The sequence below is a fragment of the Penaeus chinensis genome, chromosome 4, assembly GCF_019202785.1.
Source record: "Penaeus chinensis breed Huanghai No. 1 chromosome 4, ASM1920278v2, whole genome shotgun sequence".
NCBI classification, from domain to species: domain Eukaryota; kingdom Metazoa; phylum Arthropoda; class Malacostraca; order Decapoda; family Penaeidae; genus Penaeus; species Penaeus chinensis.
Genome location: NC_061822.1, coordinates 28,326,199 through 28,351,198, shown reverse-complemented (window position 1 = coordinate 28,351,198; position 25,000 = coordinate 28,326,199). Strand labels below are relative to the sequence as shown.

Genomic DNA, 25,000 nt, shown 5'->3' with positions numbered 1-25,000 from the left:
GGGAAGGAGAAGGAGGGAGGAAGAGGGAGGGAAGGAGAGGGAGGGAGGAAGAGGGAAAGGGAGAGAAAGAGAAAAAGAGAGATAGAGAGAGAGAGAGAGGAGGAAGGAGAGAGTAGGAGTGGGAGAGCGTAGAAGTGGAGGATAGAAAGGAGGGAGGGAAAGAGAAGAAGAAGAAGAGGAGTGAAGAAGTGGGTTGATGGAAGGGGGGGGGGGAGGAAGAAAGGAAGGAGGAAGGCAAAGAGGGATAAAAAGAGGAAGAGAAGGAGGGCAGAGGAGGGCAGATGAAGAGGAGGGAAAGGAGGGAAGAAGAAAGGGGGAATGAACGAATAGAAGGAGGAAGAGGGTAGAGAGTGATAGAAAAAGAGGGGGAGAAGGAGGGAAGAGGAAGGAAGATGAAAAAGAGGGAAAAGAGGGGAGGGAGGGGGGGAGAGGAGGGCGAATGGGGGATTATGTTCTGGAATTATAAAACGATATAGGTACAAATCATGGTGAATTACGTCACGGATTGCCGATATGTTATTTTCTCTCGCTCTGTCTCTTCCTCTTCCTCTATCCCTCGCATTCTTTCCTCTTTCCTCTTCTATTGTTTTCTCTCTCTCTCTCGTTTTTTTTATCTCTCTCTCTCTCTCTCGTTTTTTTATCTCTCTCTCTCTCTCTCGTTTTTTTATCTCTCTCTCTCTCTCGTTTTTTATCTCTCTCTCTCTCTCTCCTTCTCTTTTTTTTGTTCTTTCCCACTTTTCTCTCTCTCTGTATTGCCTTTCCTCTCTACCACGCACTTCGATCTTTTTATCAATTAATTTACAGTTATTACACAACCGCCACTTACCCCCCCCCCCCCACACACACACACACACCAGTCATGTGCATGTGTTATTGTCATGCAGCGTAATTTATATCCATAAAGTGGTGAAAAGGCCCTACTTACGGCTAGCAGAAAGTCGCCTGCAGGTCGAGCGTTTCGTCGCTTAAAATAGCAAATTCCTGCTACATGAATACAAGGTATAGAAAAAAAAAAAAAAAAAAAAAAAATCCGGAAGTGGATACTGAAACGAGCGGAATGCAATAATCAGTATTTATTATTGTTTTATTAATGTTTTAATGTATATGTCTTGCGTTGGACGTTCACAATGCCTGTGACCCCCGTTTCGCTAGCCGTTCCCAAGAATGTGCGTGAGGAAGAATTAAGTGGTATTTCCTCGCCAGTAACTGTGTCCTAAAGAAAACGTGTACATTTTCGTGTTCGTGTGCGTGAGGGGAGACAAACAAAGCACGTGTAGAGTGACTGTCAGTGTATGTGCATGAATGCATGCTATTGTATGAATGTATGTGTGTGAATGTGTGTGTGAATGTATGTATGTGTATGGATGTATGTATGTGTGTGAATGTATGTGTGTGTGAATGTATGTGTGTGTGAATGTATGTGTGTGTGAATGTATGTGTGTGTGAATGTATGTATGTATGGATGTATGGATGTATGTGTGTGTATGGGTGTATGTGTGTGTATGGGTGTATGTGTGTGTATGGGTGTATGTGTGTGTATGGATGTATATGTGTGATGGATGTATGTGTGTGTATGGATGTATGTGTATGGATGTACGTGTGTATGAATGTACGTCTGTGTATGAATGAATGCATATTTGTGTATGAATGTATGTTTGTGTATGAATGCTTATTTTTTTATATGAATGTATGTTTCTGCATATGAATGCATGTTTCTATAAATTAATTATATGTTTTTGTATATCAATGTATGTTTTTGTATATCAATGTATGTTTTTATTTATCGATGTATGTTTTTATATGAATGTATGTTTTTGTATGAATGTATGTTTTTGTATGAATATGTTTTTGTATGAATGTGTTTTTGTATGAGTGTATGTTTTTGTATGAGTATGTTTTTGTATGGTGTATGTTTTTGTATGAATGTATGTTTGCGTATAACTGCATGTGCGTCTTAATGCATGTTTGTATATGAATGAATGAATGTTCACGTACGGATATTTTTTTTAAAGATCTGAAAATGTAAATATGGAAAGCTCTCTGTTCAGTATCTGTTCATTCATTCATTTATGCCCTTATTTATTTTTTCCTTCTTGGTCACGGAGTACAGACATTGCCAGAGCTGTGGTTACGGGTCCTGGCGCACGGGTAGTTGTCAAGGAATCAATAGATGGCAGTGCGTTGGACTAACAAAAGAGTTAGGAGTCCATCGAAGAAGCAACAGTTTATTTTCTCGCCTCTGCTTCTCTCTCTCCCTCTTTTTGCTCTTCTCTCTCTCTGTTTTGTTGTTCTCCTTTTGTTTTTGTTTATTTTGCTCTTCTCTCTTTTTTGCTCTTCTTTCTCTTTTTTTTGCTCTTCTTTCTCTCTCTTTTTTGCTCTTCTCTCCCACTTTTCCCCATATCTTCCTTCTTGCTATCTAGTTGAGAAAAATGAATATGGTTCATATTTACACTGCTTATGTTGAAAAATGTATTTTTTCGTCAACATGATGCAACATAATAGATATTTCTACGATGTTTCCTCATGCTTTTTTGTCGTTCATTACGGTTGTCGATGTGGTTTGGCACCTTTTAAGTTTAGTCCTTTATTTACCACCCTGGCTAACTGCACATGCGTGGGCAAGCTGTGGTACATTTAATGCATGGTCATAACATTACATAGTGTTACATTTGAATTTTAGCCTATAACATTGCTATGAGTACTTTATCAGTTTAGGGAAAAGAACAATTGCACAGTCCTTTATCCACTCATCTGCACCGTTGTTGAAACACGGCGAATTATGTCCGTAGACTTCATCACAAAATCCAGAATTTGGTATTATAATTTTGGATTTCTCTTCATCTGATTTTATTCCTTGCACAGATGCTGTGATATCATGTTAGTCCATGCGGATTCGTCATTAAAGACAGACAGTCCGTGTAATAATAAGTGTTAATTATTTTGTAAAAAACAATGTTTTCTTTCTCTCGACTTGTCTAAAATATTTAATATCCCATTTTTTTTTTTTTTACCCACACACAGTCATTTCCCTCTGTCACCTTCCTGCGTGTCGACCTTCACGTAACCTTGAGGTCGTGAAATTTCCAAACACTTGCAATGTGACATACTTGAAGCATCGGGTATGTGAAGTCAATACCCAGACCAACGCCTCAGTCTCCTCGCTCTCTTCCCCTCCTCTCCCTCGTGTCTGAACCTTTCCTGTCTTTTATTCTTCCCTTCTTCTCTCCTCCCTTTTCTCTCTCTTCTTTAACCCACCTGTTCTCGCTACAAGTTCCCTTTCTCCCACTCTTTCCTCTTCTCGCATCTTCCTCTCTCCCCTCTCATCTCCCCTTTCTTCTTCCTTCCTCTCGTTTGCCCTGCTCTTTGTAGCCTCAAATTTCTCCCCCTTCCTCCCTTCCTCTCTCCTCCTCCCTCCCTCTTCCCCTCTCACCCCCCCTTCCCTAAACCTCCTCATACCCTTCCTCCTCTCTTAAACCTCTCCCTCCCCTCCCTCTCCTTCCCTATATCCCCCCTCCTCCCTTTCCCCTCCCTGTCGCCTCGTCCCACGCTCTTGGTCTGAGCATCGATCTCGTGGATAGATATCATTGACTAGAAAGTGTTGTTGATGTTGCCCGAAACGAGAAGGCTGCGTGCAAGCTTATCATATTCTCTGTGTGTGTGTCTGTGTGTGTCACAAAATATTTCTGTATTCCTTTTTTTCTTAGTTTAACTTTCCCTCTCTTTTTTCCAATACTCTGTCTATCTCTCGGTCTCTCACTCGCTCACGTTCTGTCTCTCTTTCTTCTCTTCCTCTTTCCTCCGCCTGTCTCTCTCTGTTTCCTAACCTGTACCTTACCCCCACATGTACGATATGCTAATTAATTTACACATTCAAATATTATCCTCTTTCTTCTTTCTTCCAGGGTCCTGTTAAATAATGATCCTCAATTAATATCTCTGGAGGAATAGAAGAAAGAGAAGGAGAGAGAGAGAAAGCGTGGTCAACGTTCATCGGATATATTCTATAGATAGGTAAGTCTTAATTGTCTTGTTTACCTGCGTGTTTTGACATTACTTAGATGATTGCTTCTAGTTCGATATTTATGAGGTAATGAATATATCTAATTTATACCGAACGTTTTTTCTGTGTTAGTTACACACACACACAGACACACACGTGTGTGTGTGTTTATTGATAGATAGATAGATAAATAGATTGACAGATGTTATGATTGTATGTATACAAATTTATGAATATATTAATTTGATTGAAATATACAAGTAAATTGATATGGATAGATAATGATAATAGTAAAAGTATCTCATCTACACTAATGATAAAGAAAATTGGGTTGGCAGTATTCATGATCATAGTAATGGTTATAATAGTGATAATGGAAGCCCCGCCCTCAGGTGATGGCCCAGGGCGGCGATGGCAGGGTGAAGGCGAGGTCGTGAGCCGGCCAGCCCCCCCACCCCCGCCAGCCGGCTCCTCCTCCCATCCTAAGGGCCCTCATCCTCGAGGGCGCGACTTGTCTGCGGAATCTGCGTGCTGAGGAGGTCGTCAGCTTCGTCTGTAAGAGCTGATTGAGTTTCCTTTATTTTTTTCATTTTGTAAAGTGTGATTCCTCGAGCACCACGGGCGAGGCTGCGAAGGCCAGAGCGCCCCGTGGTGTGAAGCGCGGCCTCCTGCCTGTTGTAGACGACCCCCCTTTCCCCCGGACGCGCCCCCCGACGCCGCCACCATTGAGTCTCCGTCGCAGGAAACGGCGGGGTTGGGTCCCCTCGCCGAGCCCAAGAAGAAGACCAAATGGCAGGACACCCTCCGCTTCTACCTCACGGCGATCTTCACCCTCGTCGCCTGCATCAGCTCCTTCGCCTTCCTGTTCCTCGTGCCCTTCGTGATCGACCCCGCCTTCTCCACCATCTTCGCCGACTTCGACCCTGAGCCCGTCGTGTGTGTCACCAAGGAGTCCGAGTTCTTCTTCGGCCTCAGCAACTGCTCGTGGTCGTCGTGCCGCGAGGGCTGCACTAGGGACATCTTCCAGTGCTCCCACATCTTCGTCAACTACAAGAAGGACACAAAGGGCGAGTTCAAGAATGTCAACTTCACCGACGTCGACCTCCTGGACGACATCAAGTGGGACATGGAGGACGCTCGGCTCTTCCCCAACGTGAAGGGCTGCGGCTACCCTCCCAGCGTCAACTGCACCACCTTCAACATGAGCTACAGCGTTCCGGGCAGGACGTACCCGTGCTTCTACTCGAAGGAGCAGCCCACCACGGTCCTCACGTCCCTGGACATCGAGGGCATCACCTCCGACCTCATCTACGCCATCGTGATCCCGTGGGGCGCCTTCCTCGTGTCCATCCTGTACCTCCTCATCACCTACGTCGGCATGAGGAAGCCGGATTCGGACGGCGACGCCCCTCAGGAGGTCACGTCGGCCAAGGCGTCCAAGGAGGCGTCCAACTACTCCCTCAGGTCCATCGGGAAGACCATCAACCACGGCATGAACAAACTCATGGGCGAGCCGGACGACAAAGGGTAAGTGGGACGGGCGCTTAAGCCGCTTTTTTCGTTCTCTTGTTATCACACTTCCCCCCCTCCCCCCTCCCTCCCCCTCCAAGCCAACACACGACCCCCCTCGGACCCCCTCCCCCCTGCACTCCTCTACAGCAGGAGATGGTCATGTGTTTTATAATTTTGTTTTTGATACACTTTTTTTTTCATCACTTGCGTCACTTCCTCCTCTGTGATTATAATTCAGAAACCAGATAGCTGTTTTAAAGTGAGCGACAAAAAAAAAAAAAAAAAAAAAAAAAAAAGAATTCATGTTACTTATACTGAAATATAATTCACTTAAATAATCCATGCTATTCAATAATTAAAATAAATAAATTCTATAAAAAAAATGTATTTATATATATTCGTATATATATATATAGGTTTGTGTGTATATGTATTTATCTATTGAATCTAACCCGTTTCTTAGTCACCATGTAGTTGCCCAAGGACCCCACCATACATACCTGTGTAGTAAACCTCTAGTCAATATCTTCTGCTTCCCCAGAGTAATGTTTGAACACTCAATTCCCCCTCCCTCTTCCCCCCTCCCCTCCCCCCTCTCTCTCTCCCCCAAAAAGCATACAGGAATTCAACTCGATAACTTTGCGTTGTCATTTGTTTTGCTGGGTCATCGAAGACAAACAAAAGCGGAGACCTAGACTGAAGCCGAGACAGTGAGAAAAATACGAAGAAGCGAAGGGAAAAAGAATCAATTAAAAAAAACATATTTTTTTTATTTACATATATACAAAAAAAGACGTATTTACGGGAAAAAAGGTAATCTGCATTAACTGAACTCTCTTGCATTGCAGAACATTTGTATGACCTGCGTTCTGTGTTCTTGCGAGGGGTGTTTTAAGCACAAGGTAATTAGCTAAATGTTATAGTTATATTCATAGAAGTAAACTATCTCAGTATCTGACGTTCTCCTTTTCCTCGGTAGCGCTAATGGGGACAGAGAGGGGAACTTGTGCTTCAACTTAAGGGGACTTGGCATGTTACCCCGCCGTTCGTTCCTAAAACTAGTAACCGCAGCAGCAGCCGCAGCAGCAGCAACAGTAGTGATATCTCTTCCTCAGTAATTTTGCTTTTATAGTTCTCCTGTTCTTTTTTTTTTCATATTTCCTTTTTGAGCGCAATGTTAGAAAGAGTTACTTCTACTCATTTCATTTTTTAAGAATCTTTTTTGCTGTTGTATACTACGCAGCACACTTAGAGGGGATATGAACCATAAGAGGATTCAGAACATATATTCTGTACATAACGCGAGGCTTGGAAGCTTTAAGGCAGGATGAACCAGCAAAACAAATGACGATCGTTGATCCCACTTGTTGCTGGAACAGATAAGTAATATCTGAACCCTATTAAAAACAAAAAACAAATTAATCATAATCACATTATATATTTTTAAAAATACTATTAAAAAAAGAGTACTTAACAGAGAAAAATGATTTGATATTTTGCAGTGGTAGGGATTCGGGTACATGCATTCACCACCGAAAGAAAGGCAAGAGGGAGTAAATCGCCAGAAAAAAGGGGGGGGCCATAGTCAGCAGACACAAAGGCCAGGTATGGTTTGTGGATACCAGTCTAACCCCCCCCTCCCCCATCCCCCTATCCGACACCTCTCACCCACCGCTTTGAAAGTAGTTCGAAACAGAAGAGGGAAGAATCTTTTATATATATATTTTTTTTTACAATACGCGTGCACGCCTTCCTCTCTGCATGTTACTTAGATTTCCCTCGTATCTTTTTCTCCTTCTCTCTCTCTCTTTTTCTCTTTCCCTCTATTTTCCTTCTGTCTATTGGCCTCTCCACCTTTCTCTCTCTATTTATCTATCTATCCCCCCCTCGCTTTGGTTTCCCCTTGCATCTTTGTCGTTTTTTTTACGTTTTTTTTGTAGTTTACCTGCAACGAAAGCATCCATTCCTTTTTAATGACGTAGTACTGGCGCATGTCTACTCGGCGTAGGCAAGGGCACTCCCCCTCCCTCTTCGACACCACCAAGACACAAAGCATACCTGCCTCGTCTATGTCAAAGGCATACGTAGACCATGCTATCTAACGTGCCTAGGCCTAGCGAACGGTAATCCATAGCCTTTCTTTCTCAGAGCATTGTAACCACACGGTATCTGGGAGAACTCGGCAGAGAGGTCCCTTGTTGCTTTTCCTTTTAAAGACTATGTAAAAGAAATGTGTTTATCTACTTCTCAGATTCAGTGCTTTTTTTCCTACTTCACGAAAGAAGAAAAGAGAAAAAAAAAAAAAACTAATAAACCATAGTACTTGAGAAGACAAAGATATATGTGAAAAAAAAATTGTTCCCCAAGTCAATATTCAGCACCATTTGCTTTTTCCGTCGTCACGGCTGTATGCACAGTGTTTCTGATTTTGCAGTGTTGAATATCTTGATTGCGCATTTCATTGCACTTGCAGCAAGCACTTGAACACCAAACAATGCCTTTTCGTTGTCACTCTCTCTTTTTTAACCATTATTTCTCCACCCTTCTGTCTCATCAAAACTTTATGTATCCTCTTTTAATTTCCAGGTCTCTCTCTCTCCTATCTTACGAAAATGATTATGACATTGACAATGACTCTAGCTATTGAAGGGACGAAGTAAGTGTTGGCATCGCAGACACTAGCCTGCTTGTGTGTGCATGAAGGGCGGAGGTCTTACGCTTCTCCCCGTGTCCAACAAAACAAGGAATGGGTGTATCGAGTACTTGATGTGGAGCATGGTTGCTGCACCCTGGCTATAGACCCTCTTCCTCCCTACATCTTATATATATATTACATTAAGAAAAAAATAAGAATTAAAAAAAAAACGGACGTTCTTTCATGATAGCCTACCATCACTATTGCGGCAGAAGTTCTACGATAAGGTAGTTGAGAAAATGCCGTCGAGTTGTCAGTGGATGATGAAAGTGAAACGTATTATCATTTCCTGAACTAAAGGCAGTACTAGTGAAGGTGAGGTATTATGATAGATTCCTCCTCCAACTGACGCACAGGTCGACTGTCCCACCCTCCTCGACCCCCCCCCCCCCCCAAACCCAACCCACCAACCCTTCCCTCCCGTGCTTTAATATCCTCCCCTCTGTTCACTCATTCTTCATCCCATTTCCCCTCTCTCTCTCTCTCTCTCTCCGGTGACTCTCCCTCTCCCCTCATTTCACGGTCTTGTGGAGAGCACCCCTTCCCTCTCCTCTCGTTTTCTCACTGCCCTCTGCCCCTCTACCCCGAAGCCTTCAAAGGGGAAGGTGGGACCATTTCGTACGTACAGTTGACGCTTCGGGGAATGTAAACAGTAACATACAATGTATATACATATATGAACATACGGTAGCCCAGTTCTGTATTACGTGTCCTGGTGAGTAGATTTTGGGTAGCATCTAGGTCAATTGAGCTTTAAGTTATTTGTAGAAAGGATAGTAGATAAAATGTACTTTTTGTCTCACGTCACAAAATGTTCGCATCGACTGTTAACATTCCAGGAAAATGTGGCTTTCTCTCTCTCTCTCCCTCTCTATTTTTCCTTTCAAAAAGAGGAACAACTTTGCAAATTATGATGATGCAAACATTTTGGGATGCATTATGACTTGAAATTTTGAGATACTGTACGGTACATAGGTTTCTGTAGAACGAGTAATACCTTGTACGGTACATAGATTTCTGTAGATTGATTCTGATGGGCCATGTATGACTGTAAATATAAGCGACGGATTGGTCAAATTCTCTTTGTTATGCAAGATATGATTTCCTTTTTAAAACATATATATATATTTTTTTTTTACTGTCCACGACAGTACATAGTGAGACGAATCTCTGCTTGACATCATTATCATTTTATTAATAACAGCTTGTTTTCTTGGCCTTAATATTTCTACATAAAAGAGATTGATACCAGAGTCAACATCTAATTAGACCGGTGGCCTTGGACTTAGATTTTAACTCCCACTTCGGTCCTGTGGCACTTTCTCAAAATGCTTCACGATTTACCATAGTTTGTAAAGTCTAGTCCATTTAGTTCTTGGCATGCCGGAATATTTCAAATTCTAATGCAGATTTAATAAGACTTTTTTTCTGATACTGCATGACTAAGAAATTACTTCCATTAATGTTTTTTTTAAAAAGAGATATTTCCAGGTTAAATAAAGAAAGAGAGAAAAAAAAAAAGAAAGCAGATTATATACACAATTTTTTCCTTATTGTTTGAATAAGCCCTTTATTTATCAGTACTATATCCTGTAGAGAATTGTTGTCATGATGATTTAGTCAAGATGCACCAGTGACATTTGATGAGATGAATGTAGTGATGTTTATGCAGTTTGAGGTCCTGTTACTGTAGGTTATGTATAATGTAGGCCTGTAGGAGACTGCCTTTGAAACTGCACACATTAAAAAAATGGGGGGAATGATGCTAATAGCTGTGATTTATTATACATTCATATATTGAAATATATCATAATAACTGTGTAGAGATTAATTTTCATACCTGAGATTACCTGAGAAAAAAAAAAAAAAAAAAAATCTCGCGATGCTCTTCCCTATTTTTTGTTTGTTGTAAATTGATGTTGATGTCGTTGGTGTTGACGTGGATGTCGGTGTGTGGTAACGGTCGTGTTATGGTCTAGCGGGCATGGAGGTAGCGGACGAGGCGGCGGCGGAGGCCTGAAGCAGCGTACCCTCACCTCGCCCTCCATGCTGGGGTCCAACTTACTACTCGTGCCCGCGTCGCTGCCCCAAGTCCACCCGACCCGGCGCTCGACCCTCCCGCCGCTGGAGAGGACACCGCCGCTTCCCCGGCCCGCAAGGTGATCCTCCACGCCCCTCCCTTCCCCCTCCCTCCTTCCTCCTGCTGCTCCTCCTCCTCCTCCTAATCCTCGTGCCCCTCCTACTAATCCTCCTCCCCCTCCCCCTCTTCCTCTCTACCTGACGGACTGCCTGCCCGAGAGTGCCTGACTGACTGCCTGCTTGATCGGTAGCTAGCCTGCTTTGCCTGCCTCCCCCGTCTGCCCGCCAGGTTGTCTGCCTCGAAAGGGTAAAACTACAGCTCTCTTCATCTGTCTTGCACGTCAATTTTTTTTTTCTTATCTTAATCTTTCTCTCGTTGAAGTGCACAGGCGAATTGTACCATTTTCCCTTCTTCACTTCCCTCTTCTTTCCCCTTGTCCCTCTTTCCCTCACGTTCACTGACCTCCGACTCACGTCCCGAGTCTCTTCCTTACGACGCACCTATTTTTTTTTCAACGATGTCGCATGAAATTATGATAATTCAGATAGCTTCGGATTCTCTCTTGATCATGCCGTAGATTAGAATAGATTTAGAAGAAACAAAATAAAAAATAAAGTGTGTATTTGATATTTTCTGATCCACGTTCCTCCTAGATGTCGCTTCAAACTACCCTCCTTTAACCTTGTTGCGCTCATTTTCTCGCGTCTCTCAGCAAAAAAGGCGTGTTTATTAAGACCAATTTAAGTAGTTTTAGAGTCAAGACAGTCATGTAGCCTTGGGACTCCAGCTGTGCAGAAAATGAACGCAATTCTCCCGCAGTAGAACTAGACTTGATGCATAACGACAACGGCAAATGTACGACACTTTTATTCTTCCTTGTACGACAGCGTGGACGGGATCACAGAGCAAATGACTATTTTCACTTCTCCAAAATTTTAGTAATAAGAAACATACATATTGTTTTTTTTTAAAGTATTTTATTTTTCATAGTAGACTGAACTGATCTTTTTTCTTACACTTTTTCCCCCCACTCTTATTCTGAAAAGTCACATTGTATGTCTATTTTTTTTTTTTTTTGTCTTAATTGTAATGGTATTAGTTCACATTGTGTGTCTGTTTCCCTGAATGTATTCTACAAAATTTAGTTTCACCAGTTTTTATTTTATTATTATTATTATTATTTTTTTGTATTTTATTCCCCACTCTCTTTATCAGAGTTATTTTTCACTCCTGTTGTATTGCCGTGCATGTTTTATTTATATATCTTGCATCATACTGTAATTAACGTCTTTTCTCTTCTTACATAAATTGCTCTCAGATTTTTTTTTTAAATGTCATTTGTTGGTGTGTGTATTAATGACAAGAGGTATGTATGTATAAACGTTTTGTAGGATCTAGTTAATAATTTACATGACTTATATCTTGACTGCGAAGATGATGCATTTTACCTTTTTCAGTTTTATAATAGATTTGATACAAAACAAAGTCTCTAATTAATTGATAAAACAATATTGTAGTGACGGTAGTTCAAGTAATAACTATTTCCTGAAATATTTCCTGATTCATTGGCTAAAGTGACACACACACACACACACACACACACACACACACACACACACACACACACACACACACACACACTTTGACTGGTAACATTACATACCTGTAGTGGATATCGACTTTTTAAAAAATCTTATATTTACAAATGCATTAGACACCATTAAAGATAAAAGGAAATTCTTTCTTGTATTAACCATAATATTAGGAGCATTTTATTAGGCTCTTTACCATCACCTGACCTTGGTGTAGGTTTAATGTTCTCTCCCTGTGCTAGATATAGTAGCGTATAGGAAGTCCTCAGTATATGTATTTAAAATATACATTTAAAAGTGTACTAAAAGAGATGGTTTTGATAGAGGCCGCTGTCGGTTCAGCTAAATTTGTGTGTGGATTCCTTTGTACTGGATTTGGTCCCGCGGTCTCTCAAGGGTATTGGTAAGATCTCTCTCCTTTTCACTCCTTTCCTTTCTCTCTTCTCTGTGTCTGCTTGTTTGTCACCATTTCTGTCTCTGTCTCCCTCCCTCCCTCCCTCTCTCTTTCTCTCTCTCTCTCTCTCTCTCAATCTCGTTTACTTTCTTTTCTCTTTGATTTGATTTCTCAACGCTAAGTATATCTAGACAATTCCAATGCGTATGCATAGCTCGGTTCAAGCTTCGTATGACCGTGTCAGCCATCCCCCATTTATATATTTATTTAAAAGATTAATATGTTTACGAACATATTATTCATTTCAGCGTTGAGGAACGTCTTTCTATCGCTTGGTGAAGGAAAGGTAACTTTATTTATTCTTAATATATATAACCAATCTCTTTTTATATATGTAAACGTACAATTATTCTGACTCTTCCTAATATTTCGCTTGAGTGCACGACCAAGGTACACATTTCTGAGAAAAAAAAAAATATATATATATCAAGCAGCATGGTGAGCAGTGTTACCAGACACCTTCCCACTGTTTTGCATTTCGCCCGGAATTATCTTTTACTTGGTATCACTCGTCACTTATTATTATCATTATTATTATTTTGTTTTATATCTTTTTGTGTGGTCTATCTGCATATTTTTCATGGCCTTTTAAATATTTCTGGGCTGTTTATTTTATTCAGTCGGTAGGAAAAGCGGAAAGATTGTTATATTCACTTGAACAAGTTCGGTCACTTCATTTTTATTTTTCAAAATCATAAGCGCTCGCGGATTGGAAATAAGGGGCGAGGTGGCCAGTTACTGCATTTACACATTATTCATTTAATGATTGGCTTCATAACATGAGCTTTCCTACACTGATCCCTTTGATGAACGAGAACAAATAACAGACTTTCGGATCTGAGGAGCATTAGGCTATCCAAACAAAAGAAGAATTATTGATTTTTTGTTTTTAAATTTCAGAAATACCGAAAAAAACGATGATAACAGGTTGATTTAACCTTAATTATACAGTATACCATAGGGCTTCCGGCTAAAGTTCACCCTTTCCTTACAAACTGCTGACAAAATTCACTTTGCATTGGAAGAGTTGTGTGTAAAATATCACAATCGGCTGGGAATAGAGTTTACTTAGCTGTGGCTATAAATATACTTAATTTACGATTTCTTCTCCATGTTCAGTGATTTTCCATTTTTTTAACGATATTAAGTGTTATTCGTGCACAGAACCCCATGACTAAGGTACTCTAAGCAGAGTAAAGACTGTTTTATCTTAGGAAAATCAAAACACGTCTCGAGTGTGAAATTTGGAAAGAAAAAGATACAAATAAAGATTCAATTTTCGTTGCAGCCCCTAAGAATGTGCACATCAAGTGAGACTCATAAATTAGACGTGATAATGGTGCCAAGTTTCCACAGTAAGTGAACTCTCTCTATTCTCTCAACCACGCGCACCTGTGGAAATCCATGGACATGCATACTGACATGTATTATGGCACATCATCTGAGCATGTTTACCATTTGCAAGAAAGGTTCTCTTTAACCACTGCTAAGATGGCTGGTCCATTGTTTATGCTTTTTTTTTTTTTTTTTTTTTTTTAGGTTATAGGTGTAAATGAAGTCACAGTCAGCTGCATGGAAGAGAATCTTTCATATGCACAATCACATACAAATAAGAACGAAAAGAAACATAATGTCAAAGCCAATTGCAAAGTTCATGCACACTTCAAGAAAGGAAAACGAATATAGTATAGATTTTTTTTTTTCTACTGCAAATAACTTTACATTTTATCACATGCATGGTCGTCATCCATTTCTTTCAAATATACAAGTGGCACCAGCAAGCTATTAATATTGGCAACGATCTCTCTGAGACTACGTGAACTAGCATTTCAGAAAAGCTAACTGCTCTCTCTTTATTTTTCTTCTAACGAACAAGGACAAGATATTCCCGAGGCATGTTTCTCGGAAAATCATGTTGGGCTTGAGATTTTATTTTAAAATTGGTGCTGCTTTTGATAGGGAAGAAAGTAAGTCAATAATGATTTTTTTTTTCAGTTTCACATTCGAACTGTAGGAAAAAAAAGTGGCGCGAACTTCAAATGTTGTATTCGAAAGCAACTTTTTTTTTCTTTTATAGATTACTTTCGGGTTTTCTTTTTTTGTAATTTGTCAAGGATTACTGTTCTTATTTTTCAGAGATTCTATCATTGGTCATTTATTATATGTTCTGTCACTTGTTATTTGTTAAGGAGTATTTTCGTTACTCTGAGAACATTTCGTCTCAAAACTGTCTAGATTTTGTTAAGTTTTCAGATCACGAAAAAACATAAACTTTGATAACAAATTGTTTATATATTTACTTTATATATTATTATTTACGATTAAAAAAAAACAAGGTTAGATTGTTGTCTGGTGCCTAGACACGCATGATGATATTTGCATGAATTTAATGAATAAGTGAAAAGGTGATAGTTGTAAATGTTATGATATATAATAGATAATGCAACATTCTCGCAAGTGTGTGTGTGTGTTTGTGCACACACACATTTTATATATGTATTATTATATATTATATTACATTATATTATATATATTATATATGTATTATATATTATATATCATATATAAATATATATACACAATTTGTGTGCATGTATACGTGTGTATATGTGTATGTGTATGGGTATGTGTGTATGTGTGTATGTGTATGTGTATGTGTATGTGTATGTGTATCTTTATGTGTATGTGTGTGAGTGTGAGTGTAGCGATACAAGCTGGTAAATTTACGTTTCAGTGCCTCAATAGAAAGAAAAAAATGCAGTTATGGGTAAATTACTATTTTTCCTTGACTGAATGCCTTTAGTGAAAATAAAGTTCTTTATATATATATATATATATATAATGTCAACACTCCATCCCTAGTACATTGACATTTTTTTGTTTCTTTATTATTTTATATTCTTACAATAATCCATCCATGAAAACATGAATGGATTATAGTTATTACCAGTTGTAACTATTTTTCCCATCATGACACTGTATTAATCTCCAATTCATAAATAAACCAGAAAACAAACATATCTTACATACACATTACCGTCACCCCCCCCCCCCCCCCACCCATTCACCCCCTCAACGCGCACACGGAAAACAGCCGCTAAATTAGGAACTTTGATAATGAAATTCCAATTTGCGGTTCAGCATCGGAGAGAGAGAGAGAGAGAGAGAGAGAGAGAGAGAGAGAGAGAGAGAGAGAGAGACCAGAGAGAGAGAGAGAGAGAGAGAGGAGAGAGAGAGAGAGCAGAGAGAGAGAGAGAGCAGAGAGAGAGAGAGAGAGAGAGAGAGAGAGAGAGAGAGAGAGAGAGAGAGAGGAGAGAGAGAGAGAGAGAGAGAGAGAGGGAGGGAGAGAGAGAGAGAGAGAGGGGGGGAGAGAGAGAGAGAGAGAGAGAGAGAGAGAGAGAGAGAGAGAGAGAGAGAGAGAGAGAGAGAGAGAGAGGAGAGAGAGAGAGAGAGAGAGAGCAGAGAGAGGGTGCAGAGAGAGAGAGAGGAGAGAGAGAGCAGAGAGAGAGAGAGAGAGAGAGAGAGAGAGAGAGAGAGAGAGAGAGAGAGAGAGAGAGAGAGAGAGAGAGAGAGAGAGAGCAGAGAGAGAGAGAGGGAGGGAGAGAGAGAGAGAGAGAGAGAGAGAGAGAGAGAGAGAGAGAGAGAGAGAGAGAGAGAGAGAGAGAGAGAGAGAGAGAGAGAGAGAGAGAGAGAGAGAGAGAGAGAGAGAGAGAGAGAGAGAGAGAGAGAGAGAGAGAGAGAGAGAGAGAGAGAGAGAGAGAGAGAGAGAGAGAGAGAGAGAGAGAGAGAGAGAGAGAGAGAGAGAGAGAGAGAGAGAGAGAGAGAGAGAGAGAGAGAGAGAGAGAGAGAGAGAGAGAGAGAGAGAGAGAGAGAGAGAGAGAGAGAGAGAGAGAGAGAGAGAGAGAGAGAGAGAGAGAGAGAGAGAGAGAGAGAGAGAGCAGAGAGCAGAGAGAGAGAGAGAGAGAGCAGAGAGAGAGAGAGAGAGAGAGAGAGAGGGAGGGAGGGAGGGAGGGAGGGAGAGAGAGAGAAGGGGAGGGAGGGAGGGAGGGAAGGGAGAGAGAGAGAGAGAGAGGGAGAGAGAGAGAGCAGAGGAGAGAGAGAGAGAGAGAGAGAGAGAGAGAGCAGAGAGAGAGAGCAGAGTGAGAGAGAGAGAGAGAGGGAGGAGAGAGAGAGCAAGAGAGAGAGAGAGAGAGCAGAGAGGAGAGAGAGAGCAGAAGAGAGAGAGAGAGAGGAGAGCAGAGAGAGAGCAGAGAGAGAGGAGAGAGAGAGAGAGAGAGAGAGAGAGAGAGAGAGAGAGCAGAGAGAGAGAGAGAGAGCAAAGAGAGAGAGAGCAAGAGAGAGAGAGAGAAGAGAGAGAGAGAGCAGAGAGAGAGAGAGAGCAGAGAGAGAGAGAGAGAGTTAGAGAGAGTTAGAGAGCGAAAGGAGAAGAGCTGGGTAGGTCCCCCTCCGGCGCCACCTTGAGTCCCTTCCCTTTAATCTCAGCGCGGGAGTCGCTCAGAGCCCAAACTTTGGCTTTTGGCAAGAGGCTCCTTTCATAAGGATGAAAGAATGAGTCATTTTAACGTTTTTTTCTGAAGTTGAAAGTGGAGGAAGGAAAGAAAGTACATCATTTTGGTTAATTATGGGTGAAATAGCAAAGGAAGTTTATACATTATATATATTGAATATGTATGGAGATTATATCAAATATATACATATATATCTACATGCACAATACCCTATGCTCTAAATCTAGTATACAGCATACCAAACCTGTATATACACACATAATATTAGCATATCGGAATTACATCCCACTGACTGCCTGCCCCCGCCCTAACCCACTCTCGCCCTTGCAGTCATCAAGAACCTGGCGAGACTTCATTCCAAGAGGCAGAGTGCGCAGAGAGACCGTGAGAGAAAGAGGAAGAGAAGTTGCCGTGGAGGACGAGACACCACAGCGAGGGAGAGAGAGAGCGACAACTCCGAGGAATCGGCGACCTGAGAACTTCACGTGAAGCTGATTGTTATTTTATGATTGGATATATTTAACCCGGGATGTGTTTTGTGTATACTTTGTTGCGAATTTTATGAGGAATTCTATTTTTTGTTTTGTTTGTTTGTTATTGTAAGTGCTCTTTTTCTTTTCTTTTTTTTTTTTTTTTTCTTTTCCTTTGCTCTTTTCTCTCTCTCAGATCTCTTCGTTCATTCGCATTCTGTATATATTCTTTCCATGTACATCCTTCATAAACGTCATTTTCTTATTTTTCCTTTTGTGATCTGGAATTCCCAGATGACAAAAGCTAATCAGTATTGGCGGAAACTTCCTCGCGTTCATCTTCGAACTTCCTGCATTTTGAGTGAATTTCAAACACAGTCCATAGACGTGGGGTTAATATGCATCACGTGCAGTAACCTACGACAAAGAATATTTATTCCTTAGCTATAAAAGCAACACGAAATCAGGACGTTCCCTCTCCGACCGGTAAAGGATTTGGCGAGGGCGAGATATCCAGGCCTATGGTACTCTAGCCTGGCTTGAAACTCTGCCAGTGTTCTGTAATTTTCTAAATAAAGTAGAGGGTTTCTCATCACATCACTCTTAGATTATTCATGTTAGTCATCGATGTCTCATACGAAAGATTTTGACAAAAGGAAATTGTGAAACGAAGAATAAGAAAAAAAAAAGACTCGTTTGCTCATCCATTTTGATATAACCTATAAAGTGCTGAACATACATATCCGCGTGAGACTGTGGTAGGGATCATGTTTGTAAAAACGAAACGAACTGAATTATCTTATATGTATAAATCGTACACAAAATATCAGTCAAGCGAAATATAAACAATTTGATGTTGATTAGGAAGAAAATTAGCAAAAACGCGAATAATCATCATTATCCCTTCCCAGGCCACGAAGGCGTATGTCAGAAAATGTCAGACATTATATTTTCATGTGTATAGCGACTTGCCCCCCCCCCCTCTTTTTTCTGGTGCTAAATGGCGCAAGCGGACTAGAAGTTCCATTAGAAGTTTCTTTAGGAATAAGACGAAATATAAAATTTAAAAAATAACTAAGGTTCGCACAAGAAATAATCGCGCAGTGGTTGAAGAACATTCTGTGATGTCATTAATAACCATTCTTCACTCCGGAACTGTGGGATTACTGAATTAGTATTAGCGTTGCACAAATCTTACGAGATCCTATTTAGAAATAGACAAACATGTGTTTCCTTGACACTAATGATTTATCTAGTTTTATGGTTCACGGTCTCCTGCAGTAACGACGTACACACTTAATATGTCTTTTGTTTTGAGTTATTTTGGATACAGCTGTAACTTCAGGATTTGCTAGCTCATTACCACTCAGATAAAAAAACCAAAAGCAGTTCGAGCTACTGAAATACTTCAGGCTATTGGATACTTACATATGCTACTAAAAAACGTCACCATTAATCTTTTGTGATTAGACACGTGTTGTTGGAGTGACGTTGAGGAACCATCGAGGCAGTTCAGATAGGCTGATAACGACCAAGATCAATGGTAAAAGCAAATCCCTATGGATATTTTGTTTCCGTTAGACCCAACCCATAAAGCGGTCTTCTACTGACTGCTATCACTCGCAGCACAAGTGTTACAAGTCGCAGTTTACAGTGGTTAGTAGCAACCTATTTTTGTGTACAATTGCTAACACAGCAAAGGAAGATGTTTTGTTTATGAATACTTTTCAGTATGGAAATATGCATAGGTGTGCATATATGTGTGTAATGTATGTACGTATATACCTATACCCTATGTGTATATATACACAAGCATATGCATGTATATGTTCAGCAGTGGTTAATTTACAGGCTGTGACCTGAATGTTGTACAATGATACTTAATGCTAAGTTTTCACATTATGTATAAGCATATAAATGATTATATATATATATATATATATATATATATATATATATATATATATATATATAAACAATCCTTCCTGCCTAATCTTTTCCACACATTACGGATAATTCAAAATTCCAGCATTGGATAGGCTACCCACAGAAGCCACCAGCCGTGTATCTAGGGACAGTTAACAACTACGCCTTCCCATTATAGAAGTCTAGCATGACCGCATAACGCAAACTCCTTCCGTAACTTTAAATTCATATTCTATATTTCGGAATTCAATGTCAGAGGCACATTCTCCAAGTTATCTTTCATCTCGGACATGGCGTTACACACACACACACACACACACACACACACACACACACACACACACACACACACATAATGATATGTATTCGAGATTTTCAGGATTCGTTATTTTTATTTGTTATTATTTTTCTGCAATACGTTTCCGTGTGACTATGTGCAGCTAGGAAGAACGATTTTTATTTTAATCATGCAGTGTTAACGTTTATGGAAAAAATTCAAAAGAAAAGTGCAAAAGCGTTCATTCTTATTAAGGTAGGAATAGTGATGTTAATTTGTGATTTCTAGCTTTCTTGTTCGTTACTAGGCCCCTAGCCACAATACAATTCCTTGGAGCGTGCAAAATATACCTATTAAATCATATTTCACATTTCTTCAGAAGAAACGAAATAGATTTCCATATATTTCTCTTTCCTCTTCTAGTTATTATGTAACATACATATATGTAACATACATATATGTAACATACATATATGTAACATACATATATGTAACATACATATATGTAACATACATATATGTAACATACATATATGTAACATACATATATGTAACATACATATATGTAACATACATATATGTAACATACATATATGTAACATACATATATGTAACATACATATATGTAACATACATATATGTAACATACATATATGTAACATACATATATGTAACATACATATATGTAACATACATATATGTAACATACATATATGTAACATACATATATGTAACATACATATATGTAACATACATATATGTAACATACATATATGTAACATACATATATGTAACATACATATATGTAACATACATATATGTAACATACATATATGTAACATACATATATGTAACATACATATATGTAACATACATATATGTAACATACATATATGTAACATACATATATGTAACATACATATATGTAACATACATATATGTAACATACATATATGTAACATACATATATGTAACATACATATATGTAACATACATATATGTAACATACATATATGTAACATACATATATGTAACATACATATATGTAACATACATATATGTAACATACATATATGTAACATACATATATGTAACATACATATATGTAACATACATATATGTAACATACATATATGTAACATACATATATGTAACATACATATATGTAACATACATATATGTAACATACATATATGTAACATACATATATGTAACATACATATATGTAACATACATATATGTAACATACATATATGTAACATACATATATGTAACATACATATATGTAACATACATATATGTAACATACATATATGTAACATACATATATGTAACATACATATATGTAACATACATATATGTAACATACATATATGTAACATACATATATGTAACATACATATATGTAACATACATATATGTAACATACATATATGTAACATACATATATGTAACATACATATATGTAACATACATATATGTAACATACATATATGTAACATACATATATGTAACATACATATATGTAACATACATATATGTAACATACATATATGTAACATACATATATGTAACATACATATATGTAACATACATATATGTAACATACATATATGTAACATACATATATGTAACATACATATATGTAACATACATATATGTAACATACATATATGTAACATACATATATGTAACATACATATATGTAACATACATATATGTAACATACATATATGTAACATACATATATGTAACATACATATATGTAACATACATATATGTAACATACATATATGTAACATACATATATGTAACATACATATATGTAACATACATATATGTAACATACATATATGTAACATACATATATGTAACATACATATATGTAACATACATATATGTAACATACATATATGTAACATACATATATGTAACATACATATATGTAACATACATATATGTAACATACATATATGTAACATACATATATGTAACATACATATATGTAACATACATATATGTAACATACATATATGTAACATACATATATGTAACATACATATATGTAACATACATATATGTAACATACATATATGTAACATACATATATGTAACATACATATATGTAACATACATATATGTAACATACATATATGTAACATACATATATGTAACATACATATATGTAACATACATATATGTAACATACATATATGTAACATACATATATGTAACATACATATATGTAACATACATATATGTAACATACATATATGTAACATACATATATGTAACATACATATATGTAACATACATATATGTAACATACATATATGTAACATACATATATGTAACATACATATATGTAACATACATATATGTAACATACATATATGTAACATACATATATGTAACATACATATATGTAACATACATATATGTAACATACATATATGTAACATACATATATGTAACATACATATATGTAACATACATATATGTAACATACATATATGTAACATACATATATGTAACATACATATATGTAACATACATATATGTAACATACATATATGTAACATACATATATGTAACATACATATATGTAACATACATATATGTAACATACATATATGTAACATACATATATGTAACATACATATATGTAACATACATATATGTAACATACATATATGTAACATACATATATGTAACATACATATATGTAACATACATATATGTAACATACATATATGTAACATACATATATGTAACATACATATATGTAACATACATATATGTAACATACTTATGTGTGTGTGGGTGTCTAATATATCACCCATGGCGAAACGTACACAATAACGACGTAATATCGACGCATTCTTGACTAAACCTGCCATTTCAAACGTCGCAAACTGTACCAAGTATGATTTCTCGAGACTGTGGACACGATTTTAAGAAAGATTTCGGAAAAAAGTCCAACTATGCATCATTTGTGATATATTAAAAATTAGTGCTCTAATTGTAACAACGAGCGAAGGTTCGATTTCAAAGACGGAAAGAAACAACAAAAATAGGTATTTTGATAACTTGTCACACACGCCTGGGACACTGAGTAGGTATTTAAGATTTTCCTTGTAGAAAAATTAATAGGGTGCGTACTACCACGTAAGAATAAGCATATTTACATTAAACAATATAAACCTCAATTTAGGATTATGTAGCCTTTTCTGCCCATTTTCTATTACCTTGCGGCGCAGAAAACGATTTTTTTTAAAGGGTAACTACTTCAATTCTAAACTAAATCCATATCGAAGTTATAATCAATATTTTGTGTGGTACAGACCATTAGCCAAGTATAATTTGGAGAGTCGTATGAATGATTTATCTTTTCATTATTATTTCAGGCTGAAAGATTAGTAAATGGAATCACAGAACTTGTATTTAATAACCTGCATTTTCTAACGAACTGCACCCCAATGAACATCGACTTTTCATCAAACTTAAAAATGCAAAACCAGATACACGGCCTCTGCTATGCTGTACCTCACACCTACCTTCGTTAAAAGCTGATAACAATACTTCTTGAAGATAACCCAGGGAATAAAGGAATCTGAGCAATGCTAGTTCAACCAGTCGCTTCCGAGGCGATACTTTCGGGTTGTGCAAGTGTATGGATGTAATATACATATATACATAAATACATACACACACGATATATATATACACAAACATATAAATACATATACATGTGTATATACATACATACGTAAATATATATACATATATATATAGATATATACATATATATATAAATATATATCATACATATATTGAATATATATTACATATGTATATATATAATATATATAATATATATATTACATATGTATATATATAATATATATAATATATATATTACATATGTATATATATAATATATATAATATATATATTACATATGTATATATAATATATATAATACACATATTACATATGTATATATATAATATATATAATATATATCATACATATGTATACTATATAATATATATAATATATATATTACATATGTAATATATAATATATATAATATATATATATTACATATGTATATATATAATATATATATATATATATATATATATTACATATGTATATATATATAATATATATATTACATATGTATATATAATAATATATATAATACTATATATAAATATATATTTATATATATAATATATATATATATACATATTATATATTATATATAATATATATATTACATATGTATATATATATATATATATATAATATATATTAATATTATAATATAATATATATATATATATTATAATATATATATATATAATATATATATATAATATATAATATATATATATATATATATAAATATACATATATATATTAATATATAAGTATACTATATATATATATTTATATATAATATTAATATTAATATTATATATATATATATATTATAATTTAATATATATATAAAAGAAGATAATATAATATATATAAATATATTATATATTATCTATATTATAATTTAATTTATATATATTACTTATTATAATTATAGTTATAAATCATAATAATATAATAATATTATATAAAATTTTAATAAAATAATATATTAATATTTATATATATAATATTATAATATTATATAATTAAATTATTTATATTTTATATATTATATAATATATATATATATAATATATATATATATAATATATATATAATATATGATATATATATATAAATATAATATATTATATATGATATATAAATTATATATATAATATATATTACATATATACATATACATATATATATGTATATATATAAGTATACATATATTATATATATCTTGCATATGTATATATTATAAAAAATGATATTTATTATATATATATATATATAGAGAGAGAGAGAGAGATAGATAGAGATATGCATATACATATTTATCTGTTATCTGCACCAGTGGTTCTCTACCTCTTCCCTGTGGTGGCAGCTTTCTGCGACTCCCTCTTCTTTAACCCCCCCTCTCCCCCTCCCCCCCACCGTCTTACACGAAGCAAAGTGCATCTTCGCCTCTTCCACGAATTTCTGGAGTTCAAAACAAAAGAAACACAGGTTACACGCTCGAATGAAAAGAAAAAAAAAGGAAATGAAAAGAGGAAACAGTAAATACCAGAAGAATGAAGCGTAAAATTTAAGAAACGCAAAAAGACATTTTTACTACGAAATCTTGCGCCACCCCGAGGTACTACTGAAAGCAACAATTTATATCAATTGCTACGAGTCTATCTGCCTTCAAATTCGTACATACTTTATTATTTTTCCTTTCATCCGGAAGACAAAAAAAAAAAAAAAAAAAAAAAAAAAAAAAAAAAAAAAAAAAAAAAAAAAATCCAAGAAGAGAGAGAGAGAGAGACCGGGAAACAAAAGACTAGATT

At 36.5% G+C, this 25,000-nt stretch overlaps 2 protein-coding genes and 1 long non-coding RNA gene across 3 annotated transcripts in view; 2 read left to right on the top strand and 1 right to left on the bottom strand.

Annotated features, from left to right (window-relative positions):
* Nucleotides 1-4,580, top strand: part of LOC125047980 — a 9,889-nt gene extending 5,309 nt beyond the window's left edge. The window contains exons 2-3 of the long non-coding RNA XR_007116782.1: nucleotides 3,903-4,011; nucleotides 4,393-4,580. This is a non-coding gene — a long non-coding RNA (uncharacterized LOC125047980). The remainder of the gene's footprint in view (nucleotides 1-3,902; nucleotides 4,012-4,392) is intronic.
* Nucleotides 1-25,000, bottom strand: part of LOC125047965 (glycerophosphocholine cholinephosphodiesterase ENPP6-like) — an 88,068-nt gene that overhangs the window by 35,675 nt on the left and 27,393 nt on the right. The gene's annotated exons all lie outside the window — the stretch shown is intronic.
* Nucleotides 4,605-19,279, top strand: LOC125025261 (protein tipE-like; the record flags this gene model as incomplete). Its single annotated transcript, XM_047613232.1, has 3 exons — nucleotides 4,605-5,527; nucleotides 10,187-10,366; nucleotides 17,172-19,279. Coding segments are annotated over 3 exons (1,161 nt in total), but the record flags the coding sequence as incomplete, so codon positions are not given.